At 45.4% G+C, this 15,364-nt stretch overlaps 1 protein-coding gene across 1 annotated transcript; it reads left to right on the forward strand.

Annotated features, from left to right (window-relative positions):
• The first annotated feature begins 1,982 nt into the window (after positions 1-1,982).
• LOC119769158 lies at positions 1,983-8,755 on the forward strand. Its single transcript, XM_038261061.1, has 5 exons — positions 1,983-2,688; positions 4,279-5,245; positions 5,826-6,062; positions 6,264-7,294; positions 8,675-8,755. The coding sequence occupies exons 1-5, from the start codon at positions 2,029-2,031 to the stop codon at positions 8,753-8,755; spliced, it is 2,976 nt and encodes a 991-aa protein (XP_038116989.1). The 5' UTR covers positions 1,983-2,028.
• The last annotated feature ends 6,609 nt before the right edge of the window (positions 8,756-15,364 follow it).

Raw genomic sequence — 15,364 nt, forward strand, 5'->3', positions numbered from 1 at the left:
TACATGAGCATCTCTCGTGAGAGAGCAGAAATAAAGCTCCCATTTTCAAGATGAAGAAAAATCCGATATTTATTTTCTGCACGCACCGCATAACAAAAAATAAAATGAAAAGAAACAAAAAACAGCGGAATAACAAATTTTCAATTTGCCCTGTTCTGTGCTGTGCCTACAGGAAAGTTAGTGGCTAATTTGGACCAATATCAATATTTATACTTTCTTGCTGCAACACCTCGACCTGATGTAAAATTTTCAGTCAACATGTCAACATTGATCTTAAAAAAGGCCGTCTTGTTGGTCTACAGGGCAAAAGTGAATGGTGTGAATAGTCAAATATTTGTCCGAATCCTCCCCGTACGGAAACTTTTTGTGATGTAAAAGTTCATAAAATTCGACTAAAGTACCAAGTTTTATGTCCTCTTCAAGATCCACTCATTGGATTTGTAATGAAACTTATTCTAAAAAATACAAAAATAGTTTACTGAAAAAAATTAACAAAAGAGGTCAAATAATTGTCCGTAATAAAAGTACAAAACCTGATCGTTTCAAGTGAATTCTTGTATGAAATATTGTTTCTGTGTCAAATACAAGTATCTCTAGCCAGTTTGTAACAACTGTGAACTTTTGTTTACTTCTTGTGTACTTTGTGTTTAGCAAGTTTATATAAAAATTAAATAAATATTCATTAGCTAATAAATGTGTCACGTCCTCCACACACCTTTCTTTTTTTGTAATCCGCGCTTTGTATGAAACATGTAAACGCCTCAGCCCTGTTAAAATTAGTTTATTTGTTAATGTGCTGCATATTAAAGGGCTGTTGACAGTAAGGAGTCCATAACCAGGGGCTCAAATTGAACTCTTTGGTATGGGGAGTGTGGTGGGCCTTGAAAAAAGCAAGCCTTACCCGACAAACTTCGTTCTGCCTTTTTCGTTTGTTGACGTTTTTGATTTTTGCTTATTCAGTCTCCTGTGATCAAAATATGATTTTACGTAATTTTCTCCATACAATTTGCCGATGCTCCGGAACCGGTTCCAGAGTGGCCAAAGTGTCAATTAATTAGCGTAAGAACCTTCCTTGAGCTTATATGAACCCAACGCAACAAAAAGCACTTCGATCCGACGCTCCGTATTGAACTGATTCGCGTTCGAACAAAACCGTCGATTTTTTTTATATATACAGTCATCCCACATATTCGGAACACCCACAAATTCGGAACACTTTGTGGTAATTTGTCAATAACATGCCAAATGCAGCTTTTCTGTCGACCCTACTATTTGTAGGACCTTCATTTGGACGTTCTCTTGCTATTTCACTGGTAAAAGTAGTACTTTTAAACAAAACCTCATTTCAAGATAATTTTATCCAGAGCATCAAAACATTGCCTCCAAATTGCCTGTTTCATAATTGTGGGATGTTATTGTGCCTCCCACAATTGTGGAACACCTGAATTTAACTGATATTTTTACAAAAAAAGTTATCAGACCATTCATAAAACATAACTAAGAATGAGTTTCGTTGGTTTCAGTGCCTGAAGTCATTATTTTTTAAAAATTATGTACTCATGGAGAGAACCAAAGTTTGTTTACATCCGTAAGAAAAAACTGTTCCGAATTTGTGGATTTCAAGGGTCAAAGTTTTTCTTCAAAAACTTGATATAAAAGTTAAAATTTGCAGTTGTTCGATACAGCATTCGAAAGATCGCAAGAAAAGCTTTCAAATGAAGGTAAATGCGAATCATTAAGTTCAATCATTGATTTTCTATGATTTTTTGATCATTGGCCGATCTGTAAACTGTTCCGAATATGAGGGATGTCTGTATAGATAGATAGATTGGATAACATTTAGTTTTTTAAGATGAACTTATCAAAACATTAGTTAATAAACAACTATTTTTGATAAATATGCTATTTTATGTTGTAAGAGTCTCTATTGAACAAGTTTCAACAATATTTGTAAAAAAAATACATTGATTACATCTTTTTGCCTTTCTTACAAAAGAAAGGTTTAATGTTTGCTTAAACCCTCGCATTATGGAAGTCTCCAACTCTCCCGTCACAGTCGCGCCACCGCTCTGCTGCGACCCTTCTCGTTCCGGCCATCAAAGTCGTCCCGGTCCTGTGTACGGTACCAGAGAAGGAGACTTCCAAATGCCAAACACAGGCAAGTACATTCCCGCTTTCTGCAACATTTACGTGTTGGACCCTGATGCCCGCTTGATTTCTAGCGACGATCGTACGGCGCCAATGCACCTCAACGACCGGACAACGCCAGTGCAGCGCGACCTCCCACCGAGCTGTAGCTATCGCTACCAGCCACCGCCCCGTTGGCCAATGGACCCTGCTGACCCGGGACGCACGAACCTACGCATCATGGAAGACCCCGACTCTCCCGTCACAGTCGTGCCACCGCTCTGCTGCGACTCATCATGTTCCGGTCATCAAAGTCGTCCCGGCCCTGTGTACGGTACAAGAGAACGGGTCCTCCAAATACCAGTCTCAGGTCGTACGACGCCAATGCACCTCAACGACCGGACAACGCCAGTGCAGCGCGACCTCCCACCGAGCTGTAGCTATCGCTACCAGCCACCGCCCCGTTGGCCAATGGACCCTGCTGCCCCGGGACGCACGAACCTACGCATCATGGAAGACCCCGACTCTCCCGTCACAGTCGTGCCACCGCTCTGCTGCGACTTTTTTTTTGAAATTAAATATGTCTTTATTGAACTTTCTTATAATAATTACATTTCTTTTACATGCTAAGTGGTATGGCCTAATGCTCTTCATCTTTGTTGTATTTTTCGTTTTATTATTAACTGATAACATTTATTTTATTTACTTCAAATTGTTTTACATTATTGCATTTAATCGAATACATTTGGGTAAAAAGAAAAAAATCACTTTAACAACTAATCCTAACTTAAAACTAAAAATAAATTCATTGAAATATTCAAAATCATTAGAACGAGTAAACTACGAACTGTATTTTTAAGATAAATCCTCAAGCGTTCTTACTTGTTCCGCACGAGTTTTGCACCCACGCAGTGTTGTTGTCATCTCGATGAAAATGTTCAGAAGTTCTTGTGGAGAAAACAGGTCACTGCTGCCTTCATCCGTTGATGCTGGTTGGTTTTCCTCGGTTGCTGACTGAAGCCTGGAGGTGTTGTAATCTCTGCAACTTTTGCCGCTGATTCAACGGCAATGGCTGCAGATTTGGAACCACTCGAACAGATCCCGCTACAGGTGACGCCAAAGCAGGAAAATCCACGTCCGTGTATGCTGGTGGTGTTTTGCGACGATTTGGTTGGTGCCTCGTCGTCGCTTGCTGCCGAATTTTTACAAACTCAGCCCGTTTTGGGCAGCTTCGATTCTTGGTAGAATGGTCGCCGCCGCAATTGAAGCATTTCGCTTCGATGTTCTCGTTGATTGTTTCGCATGCTTGAGTTTTGTGCTCACCTCCGCAGGTTGCACAACGACTCTTGATGAAACAGTTCCTTCCACCATGTCCAAACTGCAAGCAGTTCGAACACTGCGTCACGTCACGGTGCACTGGACGATAACGTTCCCAAGTCACGATGATGTTGAAAATTGCCCGAACTGCTTTCAGCTCAGACGGCGTTGTCGATCCTCTCTCGAGATGAATCAGGTACAGTTGATCACGATATTTGATGTCCTTGTTGTGTCTCGTCATCTTGAAGACTTCAATCACGTTCAACTTAAAAGTTTTGAGCTCTTCTTTCAGCACACTCACATCCATGTCGTACAGGCCACGGAGGACCTGTTTCATGGGGCGTTTACCTGGATCGTCATGGCTGTAGTATTCAATCTTGGTGTTGTTCAGGAAATCCCGAACGTAGTTGTAATCCTTTCTGGTAGGTAGCAGAATTTTGAGTCCATCAGCACACAAGCGAATGGAAGCTCGTAAAGCACCAGATTTGATAAATCCGGTCAGCCACTTTCGCACCGAATCCGATGACGATGTTTTCACAAAATGGGTGGCAACTTTTCCCGTCGTTCAAATTCTTCCTTCTCGCTCACGTCCACAGGAGAGTAGCGAACTGGTTTCAGACGAATTTTGAGCGTCCTTGCTCAAACTGCCTGGCTTTGCAGGTAGCGCTTCGGCATTCTTTAGCTTCTTCAAATCTGCCGATCCTGCTGGTGAGGACCGCCTCTTTTTCTTGCCGTGAGGCATTTTTTGCACTTTTAAAGCACTATTCAGGAGCTAATATCCAGGAGTACCTCACTGATCGGTGGTCCACAAGGGAGTGACCGCTCTGCTGCGACTCATCATGTTCCGGCCATCAAAGTCGTCCCGGCCCTGTGTACGGTACAAGAGAAGGGGGCTTCCACAATGCGCTCCCAGGCATGTATACGCGTTCTTCCGTTCAGTCGATGCTCCCTGACGCTTCACAACCTTCCAGCTCTCAGCATTTCTCTGGCGCACCGCTCACTCAACCTCGCTTGTTGGCTCGAGATTCATCGAGCACTCAGCAATGCCATCTTTATTATCAGAACGCTGGGGGCATGAATGGCAACATCGACGACTACCTACACGCCAGCTCAGGAGAATGCTTCGATTTCATCGCCTTGGCGGAAACTTGGCTTAAGGAGAACACGCTTTCCTCGCAGATCTTCGGACCGAATTACGAAGTATTTCGCTGTAATCGCGGACCAGACAACAGCAGGAAAACGGACGGAGGAGGTGTCCTTATCGCTGCACGCCGATGTTTCAAGCCACGCCGGATTTCCAAAGGTGCTTGGAAGGCGGTCGAGCAGGTATGGGTGTCTTTGAAGCTGTCGGACCGTGTCCTATACCTCTGTGTGGTCTACTTCCCTCCGGATCGTATCTACGACAAGGACCTGTACAAGACCCACCTCGATTCCGTAGCGTCTATCGCAGAACGAACGCGCCCGATGGACGAAATCATCATCGTTGGTGACTTTAACCTGCCTAAATTGACCTGGACACCTTCTCACAACGGATTCTTTTACCCGGATCCTGATCGCTCTCAATTCCACCCTTGTGCACGTGACCTTCTCGCTGGTTACAACTTGGCTACCCTGCAGCAAGTCAACCATGTCGAGAACGAAGACGGTCGCCGACTCGATCTTTGCTTTGTAAGCGCACAAGATTTCGCCCCAGCGCTAATCGTTGCCCCGGCTCCGCTCGCTAAGATCGTCCATCGCCATCCCGCGCGTGGTCACCATAGACGGCCGTCACAGCTCTATGGCTCGAGATCGACCGGACACTGTAAGTTACAACTTTCGAGGTGCTGATTACGAGGGGATGTCTCTGGCACTACGTAACATCGATTGGGGAAGTGTGCTGGATTCCGTCGACGTCGATGCCGCTGTCGATACGTTCTCATCAATCCTCCGAGACCACATCGAGCAGTTCGTGCCCAAGGTTAGGAAAATCATCTCGTCTCACCTTTCGTGGCAAACGCCGGAGCTCCGAAACCTCAGCGAGCCGCCTTTTAAAGTCTTCTCCAGGTGTGGATCATTACCCCTTCGTGACTACTACCTCAGAATCAACAGCAGATACAAACGTTTGAGCCGCAGTTGCAAGGCTAGTTACCAACGCAGGAAGCAGCGCGAGCTAAAATCTAACCCGAAGAAATTTTGGAAATTTGTTGATGAGAATCGCAAAGAATCTGGGCTGCCATCGACCATGCACTTGGATAACGAAGAAGCTGAAAGCAACGAAGAAATATGCCAGCTGTTCGCCAAAAAGTTCGCGAGTTTGTTCTCGAATCAACCTTTAACCGAAGAGGAAATCCTAACTGCTGCCAACAACGTTCCCCGCTGCGCCAGGTCTCTTGCTGCGATAGACATCGACGAAGACACCATCTCAGCAGCAGTGACCAAACTGAAGCACTCTAGCTCCCCAGGTCCGGACGGGATCCCCTCGACACTGCTAAAGCGATGCTCATCGGTGCTTTTAGCGCCCCTGCTGCACCTGTTTCGTCTTTCTCTCGCATCCGGAAAGTTCCCGCGTGCCTGGAAGCTGGCTTTCATATTTCCAGTGCACAAAAAAGGCGACCGGAGAAACATCGAGAACTACAGAGGTATTTCCACATTGTGCGCCGCGTCGAAATTGTTCGAGCTGGTGGTGATCGATCCCATCTTCGCCCATTGCCGCCAGGAACTATCCAGCGATTAACATGGATTTTTCCCAAATCGTTCCACTGCCACGAATCTGCTCTGCTTCACTGAGTTCATTATTGAACGCTTCGATAATCGTTCTCAAACTGACGCCGTTTACACAGATTTGTCGGCTGCGTTTGACAAGATCAACCACAGTATAGCCATCGCCAAACTTGAGAAGCTCGGATTCTGTGGTAGTCTGCTGGCATGGTTTGGGTCGTATCTTTCGGGACGCTCGTTGCGGGTAAAAATCTATGACGCGCTTTCCGAAAGCTTCGATTCCACCTCTGGTATAGCTCAAGGCAGTCACATCGGTCCGCTGGTGTTCTTGTTCTACTTCAACGACGCCAATTTTACCCTGAGCGGACCCCGACTTTCCTATGCGGATGATCTCAAGCTGTTCGCCAAGATCGACTGTCTTGAAGATGCCGAAGCCCTGCAACGCGATCTGGACAAGTTTGCTGGTTGGTGTGAGGCGAACTGCATGATCCTAAACCCCGAAAATTGCCAAGTGATCACCTTTAGCCGGAAGCACACTGCAGTTCTCTACAACTACAACCTGGGCGACACGCTGGTGCAACGAGTTGATCACGTCAAGGATCTTGGTGTCATACTGGATTCAAAACTAACTTTTAAGCAGCACATTTCCTTCATTACTGCCAAAGCATCCCGACAGCTCGGCCTGGTGATCCGTATGACTCGCCACTTCACCGACATCCACTGCCTGAAAACGCTGTTTTGCTCGCTGGTCAGGTCATCACTTGTATACTGCTCGTCGGTTTGGAATCCTCACTACAACAATGCGGTGTACCGGCTCGAGAGTATACAAAGAAGGTTCGTCAGATACGCCTTGAGATTACTGCCTTGGAGAGATCCCCATCAGCTGCCGCCCTACGAAGACCGCTGCCAGCTCATGCATCTGGACACCCTCCAGCTGCGTCGTGATCTGGCCCGTGCATTGACTGTGTCAGACGTATTGACAGACAGAATTGACTGCCCTTCTCTCCGAGAAAAGATCAGCTTGACCGCACCTGCCCGCCAGCTACGTCACACGCCAATCATGCAGATTCCTTTCCGCCGTACCAATTACAGTGCCAACGGAGCTATCATCGGACTTAAGCGGTCCTTCAATAAAGTGTCCAATGTTTTTGATGTCAGTTTGTCCCGTGATGTGTTAAAATCTAAGTTTTTATCAGTGTTAAGACGACTGTTTTAGTTTTAGTTTTAGTATTAAGTTCATTTGGGCAACAAGTGCCTGTTGAGAAAATAAACAACAACACAACGCAACAAAAAGCACTTCGATCCGACGCTCCGTATTGAACTGATTCGCGTTCGAACAAAACCGTCGAATTTTTTTATATATATGTATAGATAGATAGATTGGATAACATTTAGTTTTTTAAGATGAACTTATCAAAACATTAGTTAATAAACAACTATTTTTTATAAATATGCTATTTTATGTTGTAAGAGTCTCTATTGAACAAGTTTCAACAATATTTGTAAAAAAAAACATTGATTACATCTTTTTGCCTTTCTTACAAAAGAAAGGTTTAATGTTTGCTTAAAAAAAAAGCTTTTCTCATAAATCTTTAAAAAATCGTGCACAGCGGGGAATCGTCCCAGAAAAAAAACCTTTTTACTAATTTGAAGGTTTTGATGCGCTCTTTCGATTGAATTTTGGCCCGAAACCCGGAACTCAAAGCCTGATGTTTGAGAGCTCTTTTTCTGAAATACTTGTGCGATGTCTATATCCGCTCTTAAAAATTTGTGTCTTCCATCGTTGGAAAACCGCTCGTGTTGAGTTGAGATATAGCCATATTCTCGGGTGAGTTTTCAAAAAGCCGTAAGAGCCACCGTGACCTCCGACACCAATTTTCGTTTTTCTTCAAATTGAAACAATAGTTCATTTGTTTTTAGTTTAGGGCACGTCCTTCAAGTGTAAATGAACAATCTCAAGCATTTTTGAAATTGGTTTTCTGTAAGTAGGTCGAATACCGATGCAAAAAAGGCTTTGTTTACCAATGGCTCTTACGGCTTTTTGAAAACTCACCCGAGTATTAGTGATTTACGTCTTATTTTTACCGTGTTTTTTCCTATTAAATTTTTGTTTTATACATAATCATATACTGAACATTAAATTCAAAGTCCCAGCCCATTCTCGATCGCAAGCATTTGGTCACCCAAAGGAAAAATACATATATATATCAGAATCTGCAACAGTGGATTTGCTGCAGAAAATGTTACATTTAACCCGTATAGGCCTGGGTGAAATTGGAATCACTAAAATGGCCATAACTCAGCGAAAACTCAACCAATTTGCATGCTTCTTTATTAGTTGGACTCGTTAGAATGTCTATTTTCCGAAAATGACCCGCAGAACCCGGAAATGTTCCGGTGGCCGGAGATATTCCGGTGGGTCACTGGGTCAAACAGGGTCAAAAATGGCCATTTTTGGGTCCCGCACTATTTTGTTAATAGAAAACTTGGAAAAAACACATTTTTCATGTTACGATCTTTGTTCTACCAACAGACAATACTGACCATGGATTTTGTACCACCGGGGATGTTCCGGATTGAGTGGGCAGGTTCCCTACCCCGGGGGAACCGGTAAAGGGACGGCCAGGAATAAAACTATTTCTATCATGGCAATATGGATGTCAAAGTTCATCATTTTCAAAATTTAGCTCATCCATGATTCCCAAAGCCACTTTTGAACCGATATGGCCACTTTGGGACCGGTTCCCGGTACTCCGGTGGAACTCGGAATATGGCAAATTACGGGATTATTTCTGAATAATTTTTGACAGGGCAATGTGGATTGTCCCGCCCGTCGGACCGCGCACTGGACTCACAATCCAGAGGTCGCCGGTTCGAATCCCGCGGCGGGCGCTCTAAAATTCCTTGTGTAAATATGGGTATTCGGCGCCGTCGCTCCGTGCCATACTTTCATACACTTAGGAGCCCAGGGCGGCGAAGTCCTTGTAGATAAAAAGGAAGACACTAGTGGTTGGTACTAGCAATGGTGGCCGACAGCTATAAAGTCAACTTCGTATATGGATGTCAAAGTTCATCATTTTCAAAATCAAGCTCATCCATGATCCCCAAAACCACTTTTGACCTAACTGGCCACTTTGGGACCGGTTCCCGGTACTCCGGTAAAACCCGGAATTTGGCAATTTACGGGATTATTCTGAACAATTTTTCCAGCCAACTTCCAGTAATCTACGTTTTATTAAGGAATAATTGGTTTTATTGTAATCAGGAATTTCTTCGTAATCTGAACCATCTGGCCTATTACAAGCCATGTGCACAAAAAGTGAAAATTCAATTGCTATATACCCAAAGGAAAAATATATCTCAAAATTTGCAACAGTGGATTTGCTGCAGAAAATGTTACATTTTATAACATTTTTTGCAGCAAGCTCATAGCTCATTTTTGCTCGTGTGTAAACATGTCAGCGATCTGCAGTTCTCACCAACACATATAATGCTAGCGCGTTCTCGAGCAAAACTTCAGAGAGAAAAAGATATTGGTGCTCAATCCCTCTCAATTCATCAAGCGTCCATGTCGTGGTAGCGTGTCGGATCAACTACCAAGAAGTTGATGGTTCTATCCTCGTTCTGGTAAGATTTTTTTCTTGTGCAATAGAACCAAATAGCCGTCGGTAATGTCGATAATTGTCGGTAACGGGCAAAAATGTCATACCCCTATATCGCAAAAAATGCATGAGGACAGTTTTCATGCAGATTCTGATATACTTTCATGCCGCCATGCATCACAATCATGCGACCGCCGTTTGGGTGTATGAATTGTATTCGAGTAAATTTTGATATTAATCAGACGGTTGATTCAAAAGTTAGAGCTGTGTGATTTTTCTTTATATACAGAGTAAATTTCTCAAAATTGGTGAGGGATCATTCAGAATCATTCTCCCAAATGATTTATTGACCATTTCACTCGAATTTATTTTTCCAACTGAGTGTTCACGACTCGATCAAACTTCTCAACAAATTTTACATCGATTGGATTCCGCACTTTTATTTGAGAGCACACAGCAAAAAAAACCGATGGTAAAATCGCATGCAAAAACATGCACATCACCTTTTTCAAATTAACTGTTTTTATTGAAAATCCATCTGTCCATAATCTCAAAGTATGTTTAGAAAATTACCAAAATAATGCTTTAACGGTGCACATCAACCAGAGCTTTTGCACCCAGATTTTTGTAACAGACATTTTAGTATCTTCAAAACTACGGGTTATATCGAAATTGTTTTTTATTCATCCCTAAAGTACGGTCCACAAAGTAATTTACAACAAAGTTTGATTAATTTTACATTCCCAATATTGCAGGATTGGGTCCGTAAGTTTGACTATTTTGGTATAAGAAGACAACAACTTCCTTCGTTGCTGTGCACCCTTAAGTTAAAACTAATTACCTCATACATACCATACCAATCAGCATAGCGCACCAGGTACGCGTGCTGTAGCAAGAAGACGCTTCCATCTTTCTCGATCTTGAGCTGCTACTCTCCAATTTCCCAGGTTACAGATCTTCCGGATATCACCATTCACTTGATCTCCCCACCGTGCGCGCGGTTTCCCTGCTCTTCTGCCTGTTCCGCCAGCTGGTTCAGCGCGGTCAAAAGCAGTCTGACAGGCTGGCTCTCGTCCATTCGGGCGACATGGCCGGCCCACCTGAGCCTCCCGATCTTCGCCTGGGTGGCGATGGTCGGTTCTTCAAGAAACGCGTGCAGTTCGTGGTTCATGCGTCTTCGCCACACTCCGTCAGACACCTGCACTCCACCGTAGATCGTTCGTAGCACCTTCCGTTCGAAAACTCCAAGGGCACGTTCGTCCTCCTGCCGCATCGTCCAAGTCATAGGCCATAGAGGACTACCGGTCTAATCAGTGTTTTGTACATCGTCAGCTTCGTGCGGCGTTGCACTCGATCTGATGTGAGAGTCTTCCGTAATCCGAAGTACGCACGATTCCCGGCAAAAATACGAGTCCGGATCTCTTTGCTGGTGTCGTTGTCGGCGGTTACCAGCGATCCCAAGTACACGAACTCGCTCACCTCCTCCAACTCATCATCATCCACAGCTAGAGGGGTGAGACACGGGGGGCCAACGTCCTTCGAACCCCTTCCTCTCATGTACTTCGTCTTCGTCGTATTCATGCCAAGTCCTACACGCCTTGCTTGTACCTTCAGTCGGGTGTAGACGTCCTTCACCGTCTCCAGGTTTCTTGCCACAATGTCGATGTCATCGGCAAAAGCAAGCAACTGGTAGGACTTGTTCATGATCGTGCCACTCGTGTCGATGCCCGCTCTTCGAATGATGCCCTCAAGGACGATGTTGAACAGCGCACAGGATAAGCCATCACCTTGCCGCAGCCCTCGGCATGATCCGAAGGGTTCCGCTAAATCCCCCGAAACACGCACGTGACACATCACACCATCCAAGGTAGCCTTGATCAGCCGAGTCAGTTTATTCGGAAATCCGTTCTCGTGCATGATCTGCCATAGCTGCTCGCGGTCGACTGTATCATAGGCTGCCTTGAAGTCGATGAAGATGTGATGTGTGGGCACGTTGTACTCACGACATTTCTCGAGGATCTGTCGGAGACAAAATATTTGGTCCGTGGTGGCGCGCGCGCCTGTGAAGCCCGCTTGGTAGGGCCCCACGAACCTCCTTGCATGGGGTGACAGCTGGCGGCAGAGGATCTGGGAGAGGATTTTGTAGGCCGCGTTGATAAGCGTAATGCCGCGGTAGTTGCCGCAGTCCAGCTTATCGCCCTTTTTGTAGATGGGGCACACGACACCATCCATCCACTCCTCCGGTAGCTTCTCCTCCTCCCAGATCTTGGAGATTACACAGTGAAGCGCCCTCGCCAGTTTCTCTCCTCCATATTTGAAGAGCTCACCGGGTAACCGATCCTTGCCGGCAGCTCTGTTGTTCTTCAGCTTCCTGATCTCCTCTTCACCGTTTCTAGATCAGGCGCCGGGAACTGTTCATCAGCTGCGGGCGCTCCAAGGTTGACTCCAACGCCGTCTCCGTCCGCTTCATCGCCGTTGAGGTGCTCGTTGAAGTACTGCTTCCACCTGTCCAACACCTCGCTTTTGTTCACGATCAGGTTTCCCTCGTTGTCCCTGCACACATCGGCTCGCGGCACGAAGCCTTTGCGGGACCGGTTCACCTTCTCGTAAAACTTTCGCGACTCGTTAGCTCGGAATAGCTGCTCCATTTCTGCGCAATCCCGGTCTTCCTGCTGACGCTTCTTGAGCTTGAAGACCGTGACCTGCCGATTCCGAGCCTGCCTGTATCGTTCCACGTTCCCTCTCGTCGCCTTGTGCAGCTTCCTGTCGTAAGCTGCCTTCTTCTCGGCGGTAATCCGTTGGCACTCGTCGTCGTACCAATCGTTTCGGCTGACTCGGATCGCACTACCCAGTGTGGCTTCCGCTGCACTGCCGATGACTGAGCGGATACGGCTCCAACCATCTTCGAGCGAGGCTGCGCCAAGTTCCTCCTCACCTGGCAGATTCGCTTCCAGCTGCTGCGCGTAACTGTGGGCCACTTCCCCGTTCTGCAGACATGCGGTGTTGAACGGAGGGGCCCGCCGGCTTCGGCGTTGGTTGAACACCGTCGACAGCTTCGAGCGCATGTCAACTCCAACTAGGTAGTGGTCCGAGTCAATATTCGCACCGCGAAAGGTGCGCACGTGCGTTACGTCCGAGAAGAATCGGCCGTCGATCAGGACGTGGTCGATTTGCGTTTTCGTCCGTTGGTCAGGTGATGTCCAGGTGGCTTTGTGGATGTCCTTGCGAGGGAAGTAGGTGCTCCTGACCACCATTCCTCGGGAGGCTGCAAAGTCAATGCAGCGTTGGCCGTTGTCGTTCGTGACCGAGTGCAGGCTTTCTGGGCCTATTGTCGGCCGATACATTTCCTCCCTCCCAAACCGAGCGTTCATATCCCCAATGATGACTTTCACATCCTGCCGCGGACAGCCGTCATACACCTCCTCCAGCGTCGCGTAGAATGCTTCCTTTTCATCATCGGACTTTTCCTCGTGGGGGCAGTGCACGTTGATTATGCTGTAGTTAAAGAAACGGCCTCTTATCCTCAACTTGCACATCCGCTCGCTGATCGCCGTGAAGCCGAACACGCGATCCTGCATCTTGCCCCGCACAATAAAGCCGGTACCCAGCTTCTTGTCCTTGCCGCCGCTCAGAAAAACGGGAATCGGTCTGCCGACCTGGCCAGTCGAGCACCTGCTCCTCCTCCAAGCACACCTCCTGCAGTGCCACAACATCGAAGTTGCGAGGTTGCAACTCATTCGCCAATGCGAACTGGAAACCCAAAAGTTCAGGGATCTGCAGTTCCAAGAACCGAGTCGCCAATCGGTGATCTGCTTTTAATTGGCTTCTGCCGTTTGCTCCGGATTTCCAATCTTCTTGCCATTCGCGATCCTCTTTTTCGGTAGGCAGCCTTATCAGGGCCGCGCTACCTAGCCTCGGGGCGACGAGGTCGCCTACGAGCTACCGAGACTTAGCTCCGGTTTTCTCTCGATACCGTAACGGGGGCTTTTGTCTCGAAGCCTAACGGTCTTCATATCCGGAAGCGAACGTAGCAGCAAAACATAAATTTGCTGCTTTGGAGTTGTGTGCTTTTGCGCTACCGAAACCACTTTTAAATTTTCAACAATTTCAAAACTTTTACCACTTTTTTCAAAAAATGCACTCTCGACACACCGCGATCGACCTTTAATGGTGTGCGTGTCGTCACCCGTAGCGAAACACTAGCCCAGGCCACGACCGATCACTTGTTTTGCTTCCTTTGTTTCTTCCCACGATGCCGCCGCTGTGCAGCAGAATAACCTTCACTTTTCTGCTCCGCCACCGGTCGCAGGGGAAATATAATTCACTGCACTGATTCCCGGCACCTTCCCGCGTTGATTAGTATCACTTTGGGTCGCGATAAAACCGAGTAACCGTGGTTTTGAGGATACTTTCGCGGAGCCGTATCGAGGCACAACAAGCGCGCACTAGGGACCTACATAGGGAAATGAAATGTTCTGGGAAAAATTTCAAATACCCAAAGTCATTCAAATTTAAGGTTGGAAAACTTGTAGTTTTTCTTTGGTGCTGGCACTTTTCTTGTACCGAACAAGCACAAACATAACAAAAACTACCAGATAATTATTAACAACAGTTTTACAACACTTGTGATTGTTATAAGTCTCGTTTTTTTCCAAAATTATTTTAAATTGATTCCGACCTTGTACTTGCATGATCTTGTTGCTCGATTGGAACCCCGATTTGACAGTTCGATTGGAACCCTGAGAGTGACATTTCGCCTCTCCATATAGGCTCTCTAGCGCGCACTACTGCACTACACGTTTGTGTCAAAACTAATTACCTCGCCTATAAGAAAAAGTGCTGCCTTCAATCTACTATCCTTACTATCAATATCCGTTGCTAATATTTCTTCAGGATCATCGATCATAATTTTTAATTTTACATTGAGTACATTCTTCAGCCAAATCCAAACAATTACTGATCCTGTACAATATTTTATCCTTTGCTCCGTAGTATCGATAGAATTACAAAAATCACAAATGTTGTTTTCTACACCTCTAACGTTATTTCTAAACTGCTTAGATTTTGTACAAATGACGTCATTCATTACTAAAAAAAAGAGCCTCTCTTGAATTTGATGTAAAAAAATTACTACTAATGTTTTCCCAAATAAGCTTCCAATCAAGATCAGGGTTTTCTTGAACCACTTTTGGTACAAATATTTTTTCTGATTGTAGAAATCTATAAATTGACTTAGTTGTTATTAAATCTTGATATAGAGCAATACGCGAAACTTCGCTCAGCCATTCTCGTGTTGTTTTTGTTAGAGAAGTATTTTGTCATTGTGCCATCATGAAACGGTCCATAGGGTCATTAGCATCAGGATAAGAGAATAAAATATTTTTTATAGATAAAGCCTTCGATTTCAAATCTACATCTACTAATCCTAAACCTCCATCACTTACATCTAAGAACATCTGATTACGGGTTACAGTAAAAAAATGGTTATTCCATAGAAACATCGAACAACTTGAATATATTTGAGCAATTCTCTACCAAAACCGGAAATGGATTTTATTTGTATTTTTTGATTTGGCTCAAACTTTGTGGGGGCCTTCCCTATGGCCAAATATGCTATTTTG

The sequence above is a fragment of the Culex quinquefasciatus genome, chromosome 3 (assembly GCF_015732765.1).
Source record: "Culex quinquefasciatus strain JHB chromosome 3, VPISU_Cqui_1.0_pri_paternal, whole genome shotgun sequence".
NCBI lineage: Eukaryota > Metazoa > Arthropoda > Insecta > Diptera > Culicidae > Culex > Culex quinquefasciatus.

Coding starts and splice junctions, on each gene's coding strand:
- LOC119769158 (XM_038261061.1), top strand. CDS start 2,029: ATGGAAGTCTCCAACTCTCCCGTCACAGTCGCGCCACCGCTCTGCTGC. Junction 2,689..4,278: donor TGCCACCGCTCTGCTGCGAC/TTTTTTTTTGAA, acceptor CTCTGCTGCGAC/TCATCATGTTCCGGCCATCA. Junction 6,063..6,263: donor AAACATCGAGAACTACAGAG/GTATTTCCACAT, acceptor CCGTTTACACAG/ATTTGTCGGCTGCGTTTGAC.